The 22,640-nt window shown below is 32.3% G+C and overlaps 1 protein-coding gene across 2 annotated transcripts in view; it reads left to right on the forward strand.

The window, feature by feature from the left end:
• Nucleotides 1–21,016, forward strand: part of LOC135838895 (uncharacterized) — a 117,738-nt gene extending 96,722 nt beyond the window's left edge. For both annotated transcript variants that reach the window (XM_065354718.1, XM_065354717.1), the window contains 3 exons: nt 9,964–10,126; nt 11,304–11,440; nt 20,373–21,016. In XM_065354718.1, the coding sequence (XP_065210790.1) occupies nt 9,964–10,126; nt 11,304–11,440; nt 20,373–20,491 (419 nt within the window). In that variant the 3' untranslated portion in view covers nt 20,492–21,016. The remainder of the gene's footprint in view (nt 1–9,963; nt 10,127–11,303; nt 11,441–20,372) is intronic.
• The last annotated feature ends 1,624 nt before the right edge of the window (nt 21,017–22,640 follow it).

Genomic DNA, 22,640 nt, shown 5'->3' on the forward strand with positions numbered 1-22,640 from the left:
TTTTGAATATTGAAAAATTCACCAGAAATCGAAAAATTAATTTGGGCGGCTGGAATTTTGGTTCTTTGGCTGGTAAGGAATTTTCTTATGTTCTTTAGATCTTACTTTGTTTAGAGTCGAAATTTTTCGCTGATTTAGATAAATCCGTTATGAGTGTTCCTACGAAATTGACTCCTTTCATCCCCTCCATCTTATTAAGGGTTCCTAAATTTTCGAAAACATCAACGGAAATACAAAACTCGAATTTTAATATGACGTTCTACATAGGTGAGGGATGCCTGGGGTCAAAATGAGCTTGATACGTATTAATTACCTATTTCTGTCAATTTCAAAAGTGCATTCAAGTTTTACAATGTCGCCAAATTTACGTAGTCTGAGGGGGACAAAATTTCGAGGCACCAGCCCCCTCTTCTTCATTTTTGTTCAACGTCAATTGAACATCTCCTAGGGATATAATATGTAGCTTCATGAGCAAAATTTCAAAATAAATTCTCTCAATAACCGCGATAAAGAATATCGTATTTACGGCAAACAAGATAGGCAATTTTATTAACATCAAATTCGGAGTCACTAAAAAGACGTATCCTGTATTTACGGAGACTAAAAATTTGGAAAATTATTGTGCATGCATGTTTATTTGACCCCCTTCCCCTCCCCCTTCCCTTCATCCAAGGCTGCTGTAAGTACATATATTTTTTACTCGGTAATCATTCGATCCAAATCAAACTATTCAAAATATTCATCCTTCTGCGTGTGATACCTGGCTATGTCATGATCTGTTGCAAACTTCAAGGCTCAAATGTACGTAGATAGCAAATTGAAATCTGAGCTACATTAATGCCATTGACAGTCAGTATGAACGTCTGTGTGAATGTACGAATAAGTTACTAGTATTGTTCTTATCCAACGCCACATTTCCCATAAGGTCTACTGGAACTAACATAGACATACAACTGCTCGAGATTTCAGAAACATGGAATACAAACGTACCTTAATGTTTGTTTGCCATGTTGTAGAAAATTGTCTCAGTCGCTTTATCTACTGTAGTAAAATTTCTCGACGGCGACGCCTGAAACACTCGAAATATCAACTATACCTACCTTACAGTATTATCACAATGTTTAAAATCTTGTTTGAAGAACGAGAAAAGGTCTAACGTAAAAGAAAATAAGGGTCAAGAACGACAAAAAATGTTTGGCTTTCGGATCATGAGAACTAAACACAATTGTGCCATCATTCATCATCATATCTTGTCCCTAATAATTATTCATGACGAATGCAGCACACCTGTATCTACCTTTAGGTTTTGTTTTTTCAAGTGTCGAAATACTTATCTAGCACGTAGCCCATATTAAGTTCATTTTGACACAACAAATCTACGTACCTACCTACTGTACATATCTCATCCAGCAATAGTTTTTTTTGTTCTTTAGAATTAATAAGAAGAAATACCCGCGTGCGTAGGTATTTGCAAAATTTTGAGATTATGAAAAGGTAGTAGAATAGTAAATCTTGAAATGATATAAAACAGCCAGACTATATACCACTTATCTTTCCGCGTTGTTTTCTTATTATTTTCAACATTTTGGGTGGCTTCGCCACTTATTTGTAACTGGCAAAAAATGACTAAACCGATATGAGCCATTTATGAAATATCTTCGCGCTAGAAAAAGGTTTAGTTTAGTGTTACCAACCTACCTATCCATTCGTAAATTGACACGTGGTGATTTTAGGGTTTTAAATAAAACCAAAACCAATCGAATCAATTTGAATGCTTTCAATCGACATACTTCTTTCGTTGAAATAACGTAGAAGTAGGTACTTTTTTTTTCTATTTTGCTAGAGTGTTATTTATTTACTTTGCTTGCCTTTTTTTAGGGAAAGAACATTTTTTATTTGTACCCCTTTGAAAGCGTGAATTTATCCGTTGAAGTCGTTTTTTTTTCTCACTCGTGTTCGTGTTTATTAAATTTTTCGTTCGGTAAAGTGCATTGCATACCTACTTACCTACTATTGAATAGGAATACGAAAATTTCTCAAAAAAAAAAAATTATTCCCACGAGCACCTAAGAGAGGAGCCATTCGATGCGGAAACAATGAGCAGATTTTGAATGATGGAAAAAGAATATCGAAATAAAATTCAAGTAGGTATAGTGAGAGGTTTATTTTTCAAATAGGTAGAATTGTAATTGTCCAATCGTGCATTTTGGTATTTTGGCGAGTTTTTTTGAAAAAATAAAGCCTTTAAAATATACTTTAATCTCCACTTGTGTCAACCGAAGTGTACCTAGAAATATAGAAATAAATTTTTAAATTTTGAAACCAAACTTTCAAAATTGTCCCCTCTTGGATTTCTCATACTCTGATGAGAAAGATGATCAAAATCGCGGTGACGAGATTCCACTGAAGTTTAAAAAAAAAAAAAAAAAAATGATGAAAATGAATTTGGTTTTTATTTGATTGAGTGAGAGCGTGTCCCCTTTTCAATTAGGTACACGATAGAAAACTTGTAACTAAGTAATATTTTTTTATTCGTGAATTTAAATGAAAGTAGTTAGGTAGGTTGGTACTATAGTGAATTTAGAAGCAAAAAAAATTGTAATTTTCACACCAACGTGTTAACTGTTAATTCAATATTTAAAAAAATTGTATCTAAAACAAACTTCACTCAACCTTTCAGAGATGTGCAGGAAAACTTGAAGTTTTCATTCGATTTAGAAACTTTTAGCTACAGGAATTAAACGTAGGTATAAAAACTTGATTAAACTTAATTTTTCAAGTTTATCTATTTCTATTGTTTTCATTCATCGGTAATTCTCAATTCAATTCGATGCGATTTAGAGGATGGTTTTACACTAATTTATAAAAGAAAAAATAAGCTAATTACATCACACCCTGAACAAACTTACCGATATAAAAAAAATACCTACCTACTGTTAACGTTAGTAGCACTTATACATGGAGGAGTATTATTGAGAAGTTTTGTATTTGGAATGAAAGTTGGAAAATTAAAGCTATCTTACGTTTACCGACAAAACCATAAATATTCGAAGAACGTAGAAGCGAATTAAAATTTATTGACTTGGAAACATTTTAATGTAGAGTTGAATTTGAATCTATGCTATATTCTAAAACTAAGTTTCGCGTTATCGCTGAATTTTTTTATCTTTTCATTTACTTATCATCAAGTTTTAAATAGATTCGAACATATTTAACTCTAGCAATCCGGAATATGGATCGGTTTCTTCCAGTTTTCTTGTTATCTAGCGATAAATAATTACTAGCTGAGGCAAAATACAAATATGATCGTGTTATTGAGAGTTTGAATTATGTTTTCTTATAGCCTAGGTACATATATGTAGGTTTGTAGGTACAGATGGTGATTGGTGGGTTTCATAAAAACCTACTACAATTAGTACCAATAACCTAAGCGATGAAAATTCTCAAAATTACCTACCTATTTTTTTATGATTTTAATAATTTTAAACGTCATAGAAATTACATTGCCTTGCCTACCTATCTATTGTTGGGAAAAAATGTCGAATGACTTATTTTACTGAAATATCAACAAGCTTTAATAGGCTCCGCCTCTTTTTTTTTTTTTTAAAGAAATATCTTCCAATTTTTTTATTTTTACACCTATGTACCTAAATCTCTTTTGAACGAAAGTTGATGTGAATTGATAAAAAGAAGTAAAACTCATAAAGACAGATTTTACATTGCGGTTTTAACGAAAAGCACCCGTGGGTGTTTATTAGTCGAACACTACTTTAGTTCTCCTTGATTTTGTCCACAGACGATATTTTCGTCGAAAACTAATAAACAAAGTCGAGATGTAACATTTACATAGTTAGTCGTTACAAGAAAATCAAATTGTTTGCACTAATTCAAGTCTTCGCTTTTCATCCTTCATCGTTGCAACTACGTACGTATTACACCGTCAAATATCAATTAGCAACTATCTGCCAGTTTATACATTATTTCAATCACAACGAATGTACATGTACTTGGACGGTGCTAATTTAAACTTTCCGAATCGAGATGTTTGCCTTCAAACACGAGACTTAAAAATCAGCTTGCCGTTGCATTTTGTAGGTACCTATCGGTATCTGATAAAATAATCATATTTTGATATATGTATACTTACTCCTTTGAAATGTAAGGAAAATTTAAAAGTTTTGTAACAAGGAAGGAAATACGTTGAAAAAATTCAAGTACCTACCTAATCATAAATTTTTGCAAAATTAATCTAGGAAGCCGAGACAAACTGCTACAGCGGTATAATGAAAAACTAAAATTTCAAAGCTCAGGCAATATAAAATTTTGTATATTTCATTTCAATAGAAACCAAAATTTTAAAGCAAAATTTCATTTTAGTGAAATTAAAATGTAACATTTTCAAAAAAAAAATATCGTCATAGAAAACTGCATGGAGAATTTGTGTTCTAAAATTAAAAAAAAAATAATAATACCTACCTATCAATGCAACATAAATTTAAAAGTTACAAAAAAAATTGGAAAATGGAAAATTTACTTTTTCAAACCAAAAAATAACAAAAACAAAAATTTTAAAGCCAAATTGGAAACTTTTAAAATTTAATTTTAAAAACAGCCGAAGTTATCAATATTTCTATTGATATTTTTACTCACATATGAGGACGTGAAAAATTTTAATATCATTTCATAGCCATATTTTTTGAGTGTAGTCTTGTCTTTTAAAATGATACTTTTCCCCAAATTATTCAAAAACCCTCAAACAAAATCAGGGATATTTCAATTGAATTAAGTATGACATTAATTCGTTTTTTAATATTTATTTCATTTTAAATATAAAAGTTCATTTTTTTTAAATTCTCAACTATTCACATAAATTTTTAAAAAAATGAAAAAAAAAACAATTCAAAATAATTGAAAGCTTCATTTCTTTTCAAAGAATTCTCAGAAGAAATGTCACCATAGAAAACTATGTTCACATAAATTTAAAAAAAATATATGTACATATAAGTAATAAAACCAAATTTAAAATAGTTAATTTAAAAAGATTAAAATCGGTAAGTACCTACTCTATTCATGGGGAAAGTTTGCCTTTTTGTATTTCAATGTCCTATGTAAATACAAACACTTAAAAAAGTGAAAATGTTGATCTCAAAGGTCTGGTTTTTTTCATCACTTGTGGAAATTTGGCTTAATGACTAACAAAAAATTTCTGACAGCAACTTTATAGAAACGCTGCGCGCTGCAGTGAATTTTTTTCATTTCACATAAATTTACTTATACCTACAAAGCGCGAGTTTCGAAAGGAAAAAATTCTACGGTACCTTTTCTCGTGCTATCATATTTTTGGATATGTTTTATGGTACCTACTTGACTTACCTCATTGTAAGAAGTGTATAAGTTTTCGAGGCAGTCTAAGCCTCTCATTATAAGACCCTACCAATGTATTATTACAGCGGGTTATTTATTTGCTCCTTTTTTTTCTGGCGCGAAATATTTTCAAACTATGCTTTATTTGTGCTTATTGATGTTTTTCGGAAACTACGCAGATGAGTAAAAACTTAAAGCAAGTGAAGATGGCACTGCGCCGACGAAAATATAAAAGCAGAAAGGAATGCGTTACCGCATAATAATAAGCACGCATTAGAGGTGACGCATTCTTATCATGACTGATGAGACGAGGCGAATTTTAATATAATAAATCATTTTTTTCTAGTGAGGTATGGTTATGGTATCTAAGTAGAATTCTCGAGCAACGTGTTTTAGTGAATTTACAACGTTGTTTAAAGGTGCGTGGAATTCGTTTTTTATCCTCGCGCAAGCGACGAAGGAGGAAAAAAGTCCAGAATCCAGAGACAGAGTACACCAGGGTTTTGGTACCATTGAAAAAACCTAGTTTAGATAGCCCTTGCCAAAATACGAGTAAAGAGCAGAAATTACGGAAAATATTTAACTTCTCAGAACTTGGACCATTTAACCTTTAAAAGTTGCTTACATTTATAGTAAAATAGAATTCTTCCTCAACGTCTAGTTACATATCATATCCGTATTCACACTACATTACCCTCAGGTATAAATGTTATATCGACGAAGGTTTTGCTGCTGCACAAACTAGAAGTACACTGGTGAAACACGAAAAGAACAATAAATTTCGAACTATGTCGTCCCAATTTCGGCTTCGTATATTATCCAACATCCAACCATAGGTATACCTACCTACCTACCTACGTAGAACGTAGACGTACGAAGGGTGCAAGTTGCTGTTGTAAACGTAGGTGGCCCAGTATCAAAACATGTTTCACCTATAGATAAATTTAAGCTTTGTTTCAAGTTTTTGGGATACCTTTACCTACCTTGTACCTAGACCTACATTTGAGTTTAATCCATATTACCTACATAATTATGCTTACCTAATACCTATTTAGGAGTTGGTAGCTGGTGAACGAGATTTGACGATAACATAACGCTCAGTTCATTTGATTTTGTTTCAAATATTCACCAATTACTCTAAATTTAAAAAAAAAAGGAATTATCATGAGTGTGCCAATGTGCCATGTCTGTCTCCTGAAATAGGTACTTAAGTATTTCCCCGGAGAAGACAAATCGCATAACGTATACGGTAAAAATATTGTCTACTTTGAAATTGGTTCAGGCGCGAAACCATACGATTTAATCACATGCACAAGAACACCTACGAGTGGAATACTGATTCTAATGAAAAGCTATAATAAGCCAAAGAAAAAACTTACCCAGACAATTAAATTGAAAATTCTGTGTATTTTTTTCGCTTCTAACGAGAAAGATGTCCACTGTCCACGCCGCGCCGCTAGAAAATTTTTTGAACTTGTGAAAGAAGATTTAAAAATACATAACCAGCCAAAATTTCAGGCAGGTAATTTAGTGTATTTTTCGATTTTTTGAAAATGAGATGAAATTTCCTCAACAAGGAAAATTTTGAATCGTGGATTCAATGTTTTTGCTTGAATAACTTGGTAGCCTTATGAACGATTTTTTTTTCAAGTTTTCAAAATTACATAAATGACATTTTTCAGGAACTTATCAGAGTGCTGGGAAGCATTATTTATGATTATTTTGAAAATTGGAACACACTCCCCGAGCAAAAAACTTGACAATTATATTCATCTCAAATTACCAGCAATTCACCAATAATAATGATGAATTACCAAATCACCAGTAATTTACCAAACATCTCCAACAATTTACTAATAAAATGCACCAAAATTACCAATTATTTATTGGAAATAATTACCAGTAATTTACCAAAACAAAAAAAAAACAGTAATTTACTAAGTATGAAAATTATCACTCATTTACCAAAATAATACCAAAAATTTACCAAAAAATAACCAGTAATTTACCATATAAATTAAGTAGGTACCCAATTTACCAAAAAAAATTACCAGTAATTTCAGGGATGAAAAGCCTTAAAATGAAACTTCAGCTTTTGGCTTTTAACTTGAAATTGCAAAAATGAAACTTATATGTAGCTTTAGCTTTCGGCTATCTCGATTTTTACGGCTTGCTTTAGCCAAACTTTTGGCCTCCAATGGCTTTCCCTTGCCGTACAACAATTGTCGACGTCGACATTTACATCGACTACGTTTTTTTCCAACATAATGATGGAAAAGTGACCAATAAGTTATTTAATAGGAATCTTCTGTCCATAAAGAAGCCAGGTTGATGAAAATTTTCAAAATTTTCTCGTTATTTCTGACACTTCGACATTCCATCTCGACATGTAGATGTAAATTTCGAGCATCAAAATTTACATCTACAACTATGTCGACCAATTTTTCAGAATTAAAATTTCTGTTTTAGTGTTTAAGTTGATCATCCACAAACACATCAACACCAACATCAACCAAATTTTCAAAGATTTCTCAAATTTGAAAAATTACGTTGATATTGTGGATGTATTTTGTTGATGTCGAATTTCACATCATCATTAACATCGACATGTTGTAGACATGAAAATGTATTAGTTTAGTAGTTAATGTTCATTGTTCAACTACTGGATTGTATGGACTTTTTGGCTGTACTTCTCGGAGGTGGCCTCCGCGTGGATGATGCTTTCAGCACGAGCAATGGCAACCTAAGAGTGTAAGAGAAAATCATTTTTGGAAAAAAATTTGAATTTTGAAACTAAAATCTTACATTTTGCGTTGCTGGAGGTCGACATAAATTTCGATGCCAATGTCGATCCATCCACATCCGTCACATTTGGTTTGGATCCCACATGTCGATGTAAATTTCAACCGTATGTCGAGCCAATAAATGCCGATCAACATTGGTCGACAATTACATCAACAATTGGCTCGACACAGAGTCGAAATTCACATCGACATGTGGCAATCCAAAAGTGACGGATGTACATAGATGGGTCAACATTCACATCGAAATTAGCATGGTCACTGTTGTATGGGTTATTTTCAATTTAACAGCTTTCAGCTATATTTCATTAAGCTTTTAGCTTAAACTTCTGGCTTTAACCTTTTGACTTCAAACTTTTAGCTGATACACTACCAATTTACAAAAAAAATAAAAATAAAAATTAGATCAGGTACATTAATTTCATAATTAGTGATAGTGGAAAACATTCATTGCTAGAATTATTATTTTTTTTCATTTCATTAAATCGCATTAAAATAAAATTGAATTAAATTTTTTTCATTTTTTTGTTTCTTCTGAATTTAGAGAATTGAATTCTGTAAAATAGCCTCTGAAAAAACCAAAAAAATTAAACGTTTGGCTAGCTTTTGGCTTGGAAAAAATGAAACTTACAAAACTTTTAGCTTTTGGCCAAGTACAAAATTCTGCTCGGCTTTGAGCTTTTGGCTTAAAGTTTTCTGCTAGCTTTTCATCCCTGAGTAATTTACTTTTAAAAAATACTAGCAATTCACCAACAAAAAAAAATTACCAGTAATTTACCAAAGTAATTTCCACTAATTTACCAAAGTAATTACCAGTAATTTATCAAAAAAAACTTACCAGTACCAATTTACCAAGTAAATTAGCAGTAATTTACAAAAAATCAACAGTTATTTACAAAAAATTACCACTAATTTACAAAAAATTACCAGTAGGAATATTTTGCCCAAAAATACCAGCTAGTAAGTAGGTAGGTACTTAGGACTACTTACTTCACCATAAATTGCCAATACCTACATGGTCAAAGATTATCAGTATTTTACCAAATATGACGAGCTTTTTTACCTAAGATAAACAAATATTTGCTGAAAATTATCAGCTGTTTAGGAACAATAATTCAGCAGAATTTCCTGTGATTGATAAAAAATAATTTCCAACTCTGAAAGCATTCTAAAAGTCTTATACATGTAGCTAAATATGTATCAGGAATTTGTGATCAATTCTGGTGTTGACTCAAACCTGAAAAAAAATGGAATTATTTTTGCCAAGTGCAAATGGATTTGGGTGCCCAGAAATATCGAGTACCCCAAAGAAAGTTTTTCATTAAAAATATAGGTTGGCAACGTGACATAGATGCATTATGATTGGTGGAATGTTATCTCTCCAGTCCGACAACCAATCATGTGCTATCATTATTATCATTCACTGTGACCAACCAAAGTATTTTAGTAGAAAACTTTTTTAGGGGTACTCGATATTTCTGGGCACCCTGTAGGTATAAAAATTTGTTATGATTTTATAGTAGGTATTTTCAAAATTATTCGATTTAACTGCCTATAAAATTCAAGTACAGTAGGTGAAGTAAGACGGGGCTGATTGAGAAAATTTTCGAAAGTTTTTTCTCTATTTTCATCAATCATTAAGTAACCTTGAGGATCCATTTCAAATTATTTATGCAAAATAGGTAGTTTAAGGAATCACTTTCCACATTCACGTATAGAGTCAACTCATTTTCGAATTGTTTGATAATTTTTCCGAATGAATTGATGAAAACGTCTGATTTTGTTTTTCTATGTGCAGCCCCCGAACTGAAAATTATTGACGAAAAAGGTAATATAATCTCCGAGCGATATTACAAAGCTGGCAGTCACGTCGAACTATCTTGTTTCGCTGCTCAAATACAATCCTCGGTGGACACGCTAACTTGGTGGAAAGCCAACACTATACTTGCTAAAGGAATCACGTAAGTATGGCTATATGGATACTATAGATAGGTACCTAATGTTTTTTTCACCATTTTAATTCTCGATTCGCCTTCATTTAAATACATACACTTATTTATTCGATAAGACTATACAGAGAATGCAATTCTCGAAACGTAATCGATAATTCGTCGGGTTTCTTTCGTCGTTTAAAAAGCCATTGAAAATTCGAGAATGGAGATCAAATGTTGAATTTATTAGCCTAACTAGCAACATAGCGACGAGCGGATTGACCAATTTGAAATTATAATTTTCGCTTTTTTGTTGTACGTAGTTGTTGTTGGTGCAAAATTTTATAACATCGTAAACACGAAAAATTCTCAAATAAGGTACTCTTTACTCTTTACGGTTTCTAGTGCGAAAAATGTTACATATGTAGATACCTATATCTTTCATAAGGGAACAAAATTTCAAGCACGCGGAAAATTTCGATGGGCTTTTGAAACTTGAAAAAAAAACTTGGTTTCATGTTACCATGTCGGGTAGGGTACCTATCTTATGTTTATGCGCAAAGGGCTTAAGTACGTATAGTTCGTAACCCGTCAAGAGAGCATTCGTCAACAAGCGTGACGAGTAATTTTTACTGTTTTTACTAGCCCACCACGTACCTCTACCTATACCTATGTGAAAAATATTTCTACTCGGTAATTTACCTTTTTACGAATTGTAAAGTAGTAATTGTGCTGCCATATTTTGCTGGTAAAAAAGAAAAAATACATATCGCGGAGTAATTTACCGTAGGGACGTGTACACTTGAAAGATACCTATTGCCTTTGTTTTCACATGCAAAGGTTAAGTAAAGATTAAAGAAGGAAAAAATAATGTTATGTGCATCATACGCTCGTCATAAATCAAAATTCTATAGAAATAAAATTTTATATTTTTGAAAATGAACTTGTTTAGAATTATATTGCATTTGAATTGGTTTCCTAAGTTGTCTTATTGTGATATTCGGATTTCGGATAGGTACTCATTTTCGACCTTTGATTTGCCTTTAGAAGGACTTTTTTTGATTAGAAAAAGTTATCAAATGTAAAAATTTCTTTATTTAGGTACCTACCTACTAAACAGAAATTTCGTATTATTTTCGTTTTTTCTGCTCGTTTAATTGAATTTTTTTCTTTCAAATACATTGCTTGTGTTTTCAATATATTCCAGGACGAACGTAAATGCTTCTACCAGTACTGCGGTTTCTATACTCACAATTCCACAAGCGCAGAGAAGACATTCTGGAAATTATACTTGCAGCGTGGGACAGCTGACAGCTGCTTCAGTTTCTGTACATATCTTAAACGGTAATTGAAAGAATTGAATTGATTGTATTGTATTTTTCTCTGCGGAATAATGAGTTCACCAAACAATGAAATAGGTACCTATCTCGTACCAGTCGATTTTAAATTTTTGGTTTACTTTTGCGCATAAATTTTGAGATAAAATTTTTAAATTGTGAAATACCCATCTTCTTTCTCTTCGTATATTATTTTCATTTATTTAGTTTTTTTTTTTTTTTTTTTCTTTGAAGAACTAACACTTTGAGGAAACTCGAATAATCTATTCCTGTACACAGGAAGTAAATGTAATGGTGAAACAGAGAATTGACTGTAAAATGTTTGTAGCCTTTGTGTACCTAGACCTACCTACATATAAGTAGGTATATCCAATCTATGTACAAACAAACCCACTTTACTCGTACGCTTCGTATACACGAAAATGGCCGGCAATTTTTCGGTCTAGCAGTATTTTCGAACCACTGTTAAGTATATAAACTGATGTAACGAAAAACTAACCCGTTGAATTTTCCCCAAGGAATCGTTAGAGGATTTTTCTTGAAAGCGGAATCTTAGATTACGCGTCACCTTCGGCGCTTTCCTTTATTATTATTGCATACAGTGTCACATAATTTATTTTAAATTAGCTTTTATTCCTTTTCGCGTGTATACCTTGTAATCGGTTTTGCCCTCTCGTTGACGAGATTTTTTTCCCCCCATCTCTGTGTCTTATTAATACCTAACAAATGATACGTAAATGGTTCGATTTATTGCTAAGAAGACGATCCGTCATGCAGATTCGTTTCTTTATTGCTTCTAGCAACGTTTAAACGATGTACGTATATTTTATATAGCACGTATATTGTTATATGGAGCTTAGCTTGGCGCAATTTGACGTAACATTTGTCACAAAATGGAAATTATTTTAATTTATTGCGATCGAGTACTTTTCAATGGCTTCGAGGTTCATTCGTAAAAGATTACATGTTCATAATGCAGTGAAAACTGAATTTCGTTTATTTCAACAACGATTCATTTTTGTACATATCAATGGGTTAGGTTTGTGTTCGTCTAGAAACTAAACGAGTTGGATTCATCTTACCTGTTTCATCGACAAGTATAAAGTACCTATCTAATATCGCTAATAGCGAATAAAGTTCTCGTGTTTTCAGGCTTATTTGTTTGATATAAATTTGTAGATTGAAATTACATTTAAGTAGGTACCTAGCTACGAAAAGAAGATTTTGAGAATACGAATCAGCTTTAGCATTAGCCGTATTTACCTACTAATACAATACATTCTCACATATTAAAAAAAAATCATTCAAAATGTAAGTTATGTAGGTAATCAAAAGACATCTTCAATTCGACAAATATTTTTTCAAATTATTTGTTCAGCCTAGGCCTAGAAAAAATTAATAATGCTGGACTCGTCGCTCGTCAACTAAAATATGTACTTGAAAATTCAAATGTTACGCGTTGGTAACAATCTGGGAACCACTTAGGATAACTTTCGATTCTCGGCACAGAAAATATCGTTTAAAATTGGTAGTTGAAGAGTGAAAAAGCCGACGGTGGTTTGCACTGGCGTCGCTAACCGGTGTGCCCGGTGTGCACGGGCACACCTGTTCATTCTCAAAAAAAAAAAAAAAATTACAAATGAATTACCTCCGGGTATAAAAAAAGTTTGAACTTGCAATTTGGTTTGCTAAATGGTTGTATTGATTCTTTCGCACGGATTCTTACATCAAAGGAGGATGATGAGATGATAATTGAAGGAAGGGCAAAACAAAATCAATAGATGTGTTCTTTTTACACGGATTTTGGCAGCTTTTTGCGAGAATCTGGATCTTGGCAGATTCATAAATCCACAAAGATCGAATCTGCTTGGGTAGCAGCTTTTGAAAATGGATTTTGGATTTTACATAGGAAAAGAAGACTTGAGGTTTTCAAATATTGGTGAAAGTACTCTCAGAAATGTTTAAAAAAGAGATTTAAAAAAACATCCAAAATCCAGATTCTCGAAAATCTTAAACTGATCAGAATCCATACTGTGCATAAGAATGACAAAATGAGAGACAAGAGACTGCACAGGAACAAACCCGTACATCATTTAAAAAAGAAGAACATTTTTGGGTCAGAATGAGAATTTTGGTGGGAGGGGGGATGGAAATTTTACAACTTGATTTCATAATTTTGAAAATTGGCACACCTGTTCAGATTGTCTAGCGACGCCACTGGTGGTTTGAATTTTTTTTATGATTTAGGTTATTTAAAAAATTGCAACATCGACGTAAGATGTTTACCATCGTAATATCTGTGTGGCAAAAATTCTTTTCTCTAGGGTACTCTTTTCCATTCGGTGTGACCTATCGTTTGACCGGAGTGAATGATTTATTTAAATTTTTTTCCCGTCAAGATTCAAGAACGCAATTCTAATCTTTCCAAATATTAGCTATTAAATATAGGTACTATAATAGGCAACGTATTATAAATCTGATGTGAGATCATTGTAAAGATGTTTATCAGAGGCGAACCCCAAAATTTTTCCAAGGAAAAGGCAAAACCATATTTTCAGGCATGAAAGATCGATATTTGATGACATTTTCTGAAAACCCGTTATCATGTAGGTACAGTAAGAGTGAAAATTTTTCGAAAAAATTTATTCAAAAAATTATGAAACGTATATTTTTGCATCAGTTATTTTAAATCATAAAAAATTTGTATAAAATCTTTGGTACTCGTACTTTATCTTTCATAAGTAAGGGTAAAGTGCCCTATTGATTTTTGGAATTATGAGACCTGTAATTGACGTAGCTGCGCGCACAATGGCTTAAATGATAGCCACATACCTCTAGTTTAATGCCATAAAGCCACTAAACCTAAAACCCCCCACAAATTTTTTATGACGTTTTTTCCAAAAACAGAGAAAATCGAAAATTGCAAAAATGGTGTCCTAATTCCGACCACCCCAAAAAAATTGAAAAAAAGAAGGTAAATAATATGTCAACATCCTTGTTTATTAATTGAAATGACACAAATAGAAAGGCAATTAATTATTTAAGCAAAGGGGAACAAATATTCAATTTTTTTTTACATTTTTCTGACCCCTCATCACAAATCTTATGTCCCCATTTGAAACACTTGGAAATTGTTTAGACGACTTTAGATACCCACATTCTCGTTTCCTTACAGCTTTTACAGCTTTGTTCATAGCATCAGCACACCATTTTTTACATTTTGGCGTTTTTTTCGAAAATCCAGGAAAATAAAAATTTCAAGTATATAGCCAAATCATTGGTGGTCGGAATTAGGGCACCCTATGAAAATAAATTTGATGGAAAAATTATGCAACTTACCTTTAATCGATCGAAAAATTAATTATCACCTTTTATTCATAAAACTATGAACTTTTAAAATTAATCGAAGCTTTTTTTTTTAGGAAGAATCACACATTTACGCAACAGGCGATTGAAGTTGCCGGAAAAGTTAATTTTCACTTTCTGAATTTCGTTTTTTGGCAATAATTTTGCGAGTTTTGGGTTTTGGGTTGTGATTTTGGTCTTAATCTTTTATCTGCGAAAAATACATAAGAAAACATTTTCTCCCGGATAGTGGAGGCATTATTGGACGAGATATGCTGGTGGTCGGATTTAGGCACCTGGTCGGCAATAGGGCACTTTACCCTTATAGATAGGTATCTCAAAAAGGTTTTTTGATGTTTATTAGTGCGTGTTTTTGAATATTTTGTTCTGTAAAATTCTCACAAATAAAGAGCCAAGATTTTTTAAAAATGTCATGTAATCTACTCGTACAATGAAAGAAATTAATTTTGAAATTTCAAACAAAATGAATTTTGGAAAAAAATACATTACGAACGATGAAATTGAAATAAAAAAATTAGAAACGAACGAATATACATACAACAACAGAAAAAGGAAAAATTAAATGTCAGAAAACAAATCGGATCTGTAATAAAATAAGTATAAATAATAATAAGGTTAAAAAAAAATGATCAAAATTACAATTTGAAAAACTCTGCTCTAAAATGTCTAAAACGTTGAAAAATAGGTACATAAAAATGTTATGAAAAAAACACGTGGGAATTGATTTAAAAAAAAAAAAAAAAAATTGAACAAATGAGCATGCAATTTGCAGAAGTTGAAATTTAAAATTTCTAATGGTACAAAAAAGTTACATTTTTGAAAATATAAAATCTGCAATGATGATGAAAAAACTAAATGAGGATCTAAGGAATTAGTTGAGTTGAAAATTTTACATTTAAAACGACCCAGAAAACAAAAAATATCGAAATTTTAAAAAATCAGTAAAAATGAATTGTGAGAAAAACCATCTTAAATCAAAAAGGAGCATGCAAACTAGAAAAGTTGAAATTTCAAATTCGTAGTCACTCAGAAAACCAGAACACATTTAAATTTTGGAAGATCAATCAAGATAAATTAGGGGGAAATAAATAAAAAACATTGACTGTGATTTAACAAACAAGTTACCTACCTAACTAAATACAATAAGTAAAAAAAAATGATAAGTACTTATTACAATTTAACACAAAAATTTAGAAAAGTTCAAATGTTGAATTGAAAAATGAAAAATCTCGAATCATCCAAAATTGTGGAAACTAAAGTGGAAAACAAATTCGCAAATCCATATGAGTACTCGTATTAAAAAAAAAAAAAAAAAAAAAAAAAAATATTGGACGTGAAATTGCAAATGCAATAATGGATAACGAGATTGAATGTTACAGATGAGTCATTCCATGTCAACTCAACCAAAAAAATGCGATTTTGAAAGTCATGTCTTTCGATTTCGCTCAATTTTTTTTACAATATATACCCATCCAGTAAATGAGAACCCCGCAATTAGTTTGGTCACAGCCCCCTGGGGGGCTTCCATTATTTTCACATTGTCTCGAGGTACTCAACTTCAGCAACCCATTACTCCAAAACTATGATACTTTGATCAAAACTGATTTCACAGTTCAAAAGGGCATTGCATTTAAAATTTTTTAAGCATTTTGAAATTTTCAAAAGTTGAAAGTTGAACTTTTAAATTGAAAATTTGAATTTCAAAAGGGCGCTGAAAGTGGGAGCTACCATTTAAAATTTTGAAAAAATTTCCATAGACGAAAATTTTAATGTTTTTTTGAAATAGGTATTCAAGTTTTGAGACGGGATCTCTTAATGGAGGGGGAGCACCTCCACCCCCAATTTTGGGCGAAACATTCGAAAGAAAATCTGGGGCATGTGATATATCGAATTGTATGTTTTTGGTGACGCTGAACACGAATATGACGTCAGATTTTTGATAGAACCCATCCATGACCCCCAGCACCTCCCCAAAGGGGGTAAAAGTTCAAAAAAGTATTTTGTTCGTGCGACACATAAAATAGTATGTTTTTGGTGACGCAACATGACGTAAGATTTTTTATTGAACCCCATCCACGGCCCCCAACAATTTTTTTGAACTTTTACCTATCGGGGGAGGTTCTGGGGGCCATGAGTGAGGTCGATTTGAAAAACTATGGCTTTATTTGTGTTCAGCGATATTGAAACCATACTATTTCATGTGTCACACGAATGTAACAATTTTTTTTTGGGGGTTACCCCTTAAGGGGAGGTGCTGGGGGCCGTAGACGGGTCCAATAAAAAATCTGACGTCATATTCGTGTTCAGCGTCACCAAAAACCTTTCGAATGTTTCGCCCAAAATTGGGGGTGGAAGTGCTCCCCCTCCATTAAGAGATCCTATCTCAAAACTTGAATATTTCGAAAAAGCATCAAAAGTTCCGTCTATGGAAATTTTTTCAAAATTTCAAATGGTAGCTCGCTAGCTCCCACTTTTAGCGCTATTTTGAAAATTTCAAAATGCTTAAAAAGTTTTAAATGCAATGCTCTTTTGAACTGTGAAATCAGTTTTGATCAAAGTATCATAGTTTTGGAGTAATGGGCTGCTGAAGTTGAGTACCTCGAGACAATGTGAAGATAATGGAAGCCCCCCCACCCACCTCTGAGGGGGCTGGGACCAAACTAATTGCGGGGTTCTTACTTACTGGATGGGTATATATTGTAAAAAAAAATTGAGCGAAATCGAAAGACATGACTCAAAAACGTTGGTTGAGTTGACATGGAATGACCCAGATTTCAGATTTCAATTGTTCTATTTTTTTAGGTGAGATGAAGGGGATGACGTGTGACTTTCATAAAAAGAGATCAAAATTGCTCAAGGGCGCAACTAAGAGGATCCGGGGAGGGTATATTCTTTAAAAAAGAAATTACTCAGAAGAACTCGGATATCTTTTCGGATAATATTGTATTTTTTATTTTTTTAGACTGAGAAGTTTTCCCAGCTGTACGGCTTGATGAAATTTTTCAAAAGTAAACATCAGCGAGAAAACTTGCAACAATTTCTGGTCTCTAGGTATATTATGTACATATTATGAGCCACCCTGGAGAATCAAAAAATTTTCATTTTCATGCGTTGCTCAAAATTTAAAACTTTTTCAAAAATTTCAACACTGAAGGTCTAAATAGGTACAGCAAAAAACAGCAATAAAACATGTTTTTAAATGCGTATATTTTTTTATTTTTTTGCGTTTGTTGCATCGACTTTTGACTATCAAAAAAAAAAAACCTTGGGGCATGGGCATGGGCATAGCTAAATTCGTTTAAAATTTCTTGATGGTACCTCTCCATTTTTTCTACAAATTTTTGAAATTTTCAACCGTTTTTCAACCTTGAAAAACCTTATAATGTATCATGTCCCCACTTCTTTGAATGAACCTAATAGGATGCTGAAATTTGGCGTGTACGAGTACAGTACATCCGCAATGTATTTGTAATTTTGTATTCCTCGCGTGTTACGGAACACCCAGTATGAATAGGTGGGATCGCAACGTAGGTGGTAGTACACAAATGTTAAGATTTTTATGGTGTTGATGTTGAACAAAGGTATTAAAATGCGTACACAGTCGAGGAAAAAATTACTTTTCGCTGACTAGAACATTAACAATAGAATTTTGGAAGTTGAACACCGTTTGTGATTTTATGTTTTTTCTGATAACGAGAAGAATATATAAGTTTGGCAAACATAATATAATAAAGCCAGCAGACTTGTACGTTGTTTTCTGTTGTTACTGATGGTAACACTGGTATTTTGCCAAGATTTCACTTATAAAATGAAAAAATCTACCTAACATCGAATTCAGTAGGTACCTTATACCTACCTATCTAGTAAGTTTTTTCTTCCCATTCTTTAAATTTTATCTCCGTCGTCGATATAATTCTTTCGCCACAAAACGCACGCGAAATAACGTAGGTAAGGTACCAGCCGAACCCGAAAGAAGTTGATAATTAAGTGAACTTCATTATCGTAAGCTGAGGGTAATTTCAACTTTTTCTTTACAAATGAATCTAACTAACACCTTTCCTCCTTTTCGTTCTGTCTTGAAAAATACGTCGAAAATAATATCCATCGTATAATTTATATTCGCCGCATTTTAATAAATACAATATTCCTCGTTTTCCGCCTTTCTAAGATTTCTCTTCTTCGCGGCGCGGCGTATTCGTCGTCGCGTATACCTATATTACATACCTATCTACCGTTTCTGCTGTTTACTTTCCGAACAGCGCGTAGCGTTGTAAGGAAAGTATTGTTTTCGCTCGAAAAATCGATTTCGAGATTTTTAAGGAATTAGGTGTTTTGAGGTCCTAGAAGAAAGAAATTTGAGACCATTTGAGCGTGTGAATTTTAAAGAGCATTTTTTTTTTTTTTTGCAATAAGTGAAGCGCTGTGGACGTTGCGTTGAGGTAAACCAGTTGAGCAGAAAGGCGGGTTTACAGTTTCATTCATAGTGAACTGGTTAAGTAAGGTATAAACTTTTTGAATTTTTTGTCTGCTGTTCGGAAAGTTTGCGATGCTTGCATTACAGTTTTTGAAAGTGTTTTCATTTTATATTAGGTAGGCTAAATTTTGAGATTGTAGGTCTATTTGATGTCATAAGCGAAAATATCTTTTTGGCAAGCCTTTTATAATTTGTTATTCATTTATTTTCTTTAATAATAAATCTGTAGGAAAAGCGTTAGCGTTCGTGTACTTCTCAAATTACAATATCGTCTTTGCTAGAGATGAAAGTGCGAGTTTACAACGTAGCCTATATCTAGATACATATATAAGCTTTGTTAAGATATCAATTTTCTAATAGGTATCTTAGTTTCAAACGCACGAGTATAATATCAACGAAATAGAGATTTTCAAACTTGTACAGAATTTCGTTATTTATTGCTTTCTAAATTGCAGAGGACAACATTAATGTGTAGGTACTTCACTTTTTACACTACACCTTGTATACTTTTCAAGGGGTAACGCAAGACAGTCTTTTTATTTATTGCTTTTTTTCTTTATAGTTATCAAGCTTTATAAAGTGGATATAATACGTAGGTAGGTACCTACATGTTTTTTTCTTACTGAAATTGAAATCACTGAAATTCTGCCATCATTCGAACTTTGCTATCTGCAAGTCAAGTGGTGCATAAAAATTTTCGAATTAGTCTATCTACATTTGAAAATACCATCTGCCTGCGTAGATTATTAAAAAAAAAAAAAAAAAAAAAAAAGTGTACCTATTCTCTCCCAATAATAAAATTATCAAAGTAATACTTAATACAATCATTTCAAAGAACTAAACCTTATTATAAGAGATGTTTAGCGAAATTCCGCAGATTAACAGATATGTAGATTTTAAAAAGCCCATATAATAATATCTACTTACAACAGATAAGTCTAATTGCCGTCTTGATACTGCGTGAAATGGTTATGCCTTTATTTGGCATGTGTAGGCAATTTATATTACTCTTGTGTATAATTTAACAAGGTTTTCCTGAATTTCGTTAAGGCTACGTTAATTTTCATAATTTAAATTCATTTTTTTCCTTTTTTCGCAGGCGAATTACCAGCCGCAGTTCACGATGGTAGCTCTGGAACAATAGCATCGTGCTTCATAGCGACCTGGTTATTAACATTATGCTGTTTTATCGGTGCCGATTGCATACTTTGCAGGTGACAGTGACACGAACCTCTCTTTTGATTCGCTTCCGTATCGAATGTTCTCGATAAAAAAGCGAATTAAAAAAAAAATCAACTTGAATTACCTATTTGTAATGTTAATACGTGTTTTTTTTTCTATAATAAAAAATATTTATAAAAATCCTACTTATAGGTTTATTTATACTATTATGTACCTTGTATTTTCTTTCATTTTCTTTTTTCTCTTCTTATATTCATTTTTTAAAAGAGCATACCTTGGAATGTTTCGAAATTGTGATGGTTTTACGACATTATTGTTTCAACCTGCAAGATTATAAAATATTTTTTAAACATTTAAAGCGTACCTATCTTAACTAGGGTACTATAATCTTAACTATATCAGTTGTATACGTAGGTAATTGTAACTTCCACAACGTGATTTCAAATTTGTACGAAAATCAACGTTCATTTCTGTAAATTAATTTAAAACTTGCATTTGTATAATTGATCATTGTAAAGTTTCAAATTATAAAAATAAAAAAGTACTTACATATTTTATAAATGTTTAGCTCATTTAACACTTAACAACTAGAAACGATGCAAATTGCAAAGTACATACTTACCTACTCACTTATTATTAAATATTAAAAAGAAAAAAATATAATATGTATTGTATCAAAGCGAAAAATAGAATCCAGACTTGAAAAGCTAGCCGAGAGCTAAAAGTTGAAAGCTGAAAGCCGACGCTTTTTGAGGTTTTTTTATTGTTTTTTTTTTATTATTATCTTCAGGGATGCGGTCCCAAACGATTTTTTTCGAGTTCCGGGTTTCGGGGCTTGGGCTTTCAATCAAAAATTTATTAAGTCTTGTGCTTGGATTGGGGCCGGGAAATTTTTGGATTTGGGTTTCAGGGCTCAGTGTCCAAGGCTTGAATGAAGTGTTCAAGGCTTTTCGGGGCTTGAAATAATTGCAATTTTGATGAAGAATTAAAGTAAAATCTTATTTGATGTTCTGTTGAAAAAAAAATTTTAATTTCTGGATATTTTTTTGCCTAATTTGCAAGCAGACTGGCTGACTGGCAAAGAACTTGAATTAACATTGGTCTTATGGGGATTTTATTGATTTGCCTAATCCTCTCCCAGACTGAAATTGACTGAAATTTGAAATACAAGTTCTTTGAGACAGTTTGCACAAACTAGTGTATGCTTTGACTTTTTTCAAAATATTTGAATTCAACAGTTCTTTCTTTTTTTTTAAATCAGAATTAACAATTAAAATTTTTTGGAATTTTTAATTATTGTCCAAATTTTTCAAGTACTTATCGTTTTTTAATGCCCAAAGAACTACCTACAGAATATAAATTTTAAGATGCACAGACTAACACAGACACGGTAAGTACGATAGTAATTTACACAATTTACACAAGCCCCGAAAAGCCCTGAACACAGTTCGGGTTTCAGGGCTCACGCTTGGGGCTTGGTTTTAAGAGAAAACGGTGCCAGGCTTTGAAGGTTACAGTTTTTAAGGTTTTGGGGCTTGGACCTGGGCCCGGCCACATTCCTGGTTATTTTTATTGAAAATTGAAGAATTTAGGTGAAAGACTGGAACAAGATTTCACTGCAAATAAAAGTTCATATTATTCAAATAATGCCGTTAACTAGAATTTTAAATTTCATTTTTTCTAACAAAAATGTCTAATTTTTTATTTATTTATTTGTTTTTTTAAAAAATACTACCTATACCTACCTATTTACCATAGTTTAAAGCTAGCTAACCTAAGCTCTATCAGCTACATCAAATTTTAAACGCAAAGTTGAAGCTTCTATTGATCTAAACTTCAAATTTTTTTATTCGTTATCGTTTTTTTACATTAAAAAAAAATTATTATTCTTATGTAGGTAACTAGGTACATATATCTATCACAGGCAGGGTTGCCACGGTTTTTCAAAAATTGATCCGGATCACGGATCACGGATCGTAGCTGTAAAAAACGATCCGGATCACGGATCACGGATAATCAAGTAAAAAATGATCCGGATCACGGATCACGAATCATGCTCAAAAAATTGATCCGGATCACGGATCACGGATCAAATTTCTGCGGATCGTTTTAAAATGTTTGTTTTTTAGAAAAACGGCCAAAATTCGTCATTTAGCAGTAAAAAATCCCAAAATATACCACTTTT

This window comes from Planococcus citri, chromosome 3 (assembly GCF_950023065.1).
Source record: "Planococcus citri chromosome 3, ihPlaCitr1.1, whole genome shotgun sequence".
Classification (NCBI taxonomy): Eukaryota; Metazoa; Arthropoda; class Insecta; order Hemiptera; family Pseudococcidae; genus Planococcus; species Planococcus citri.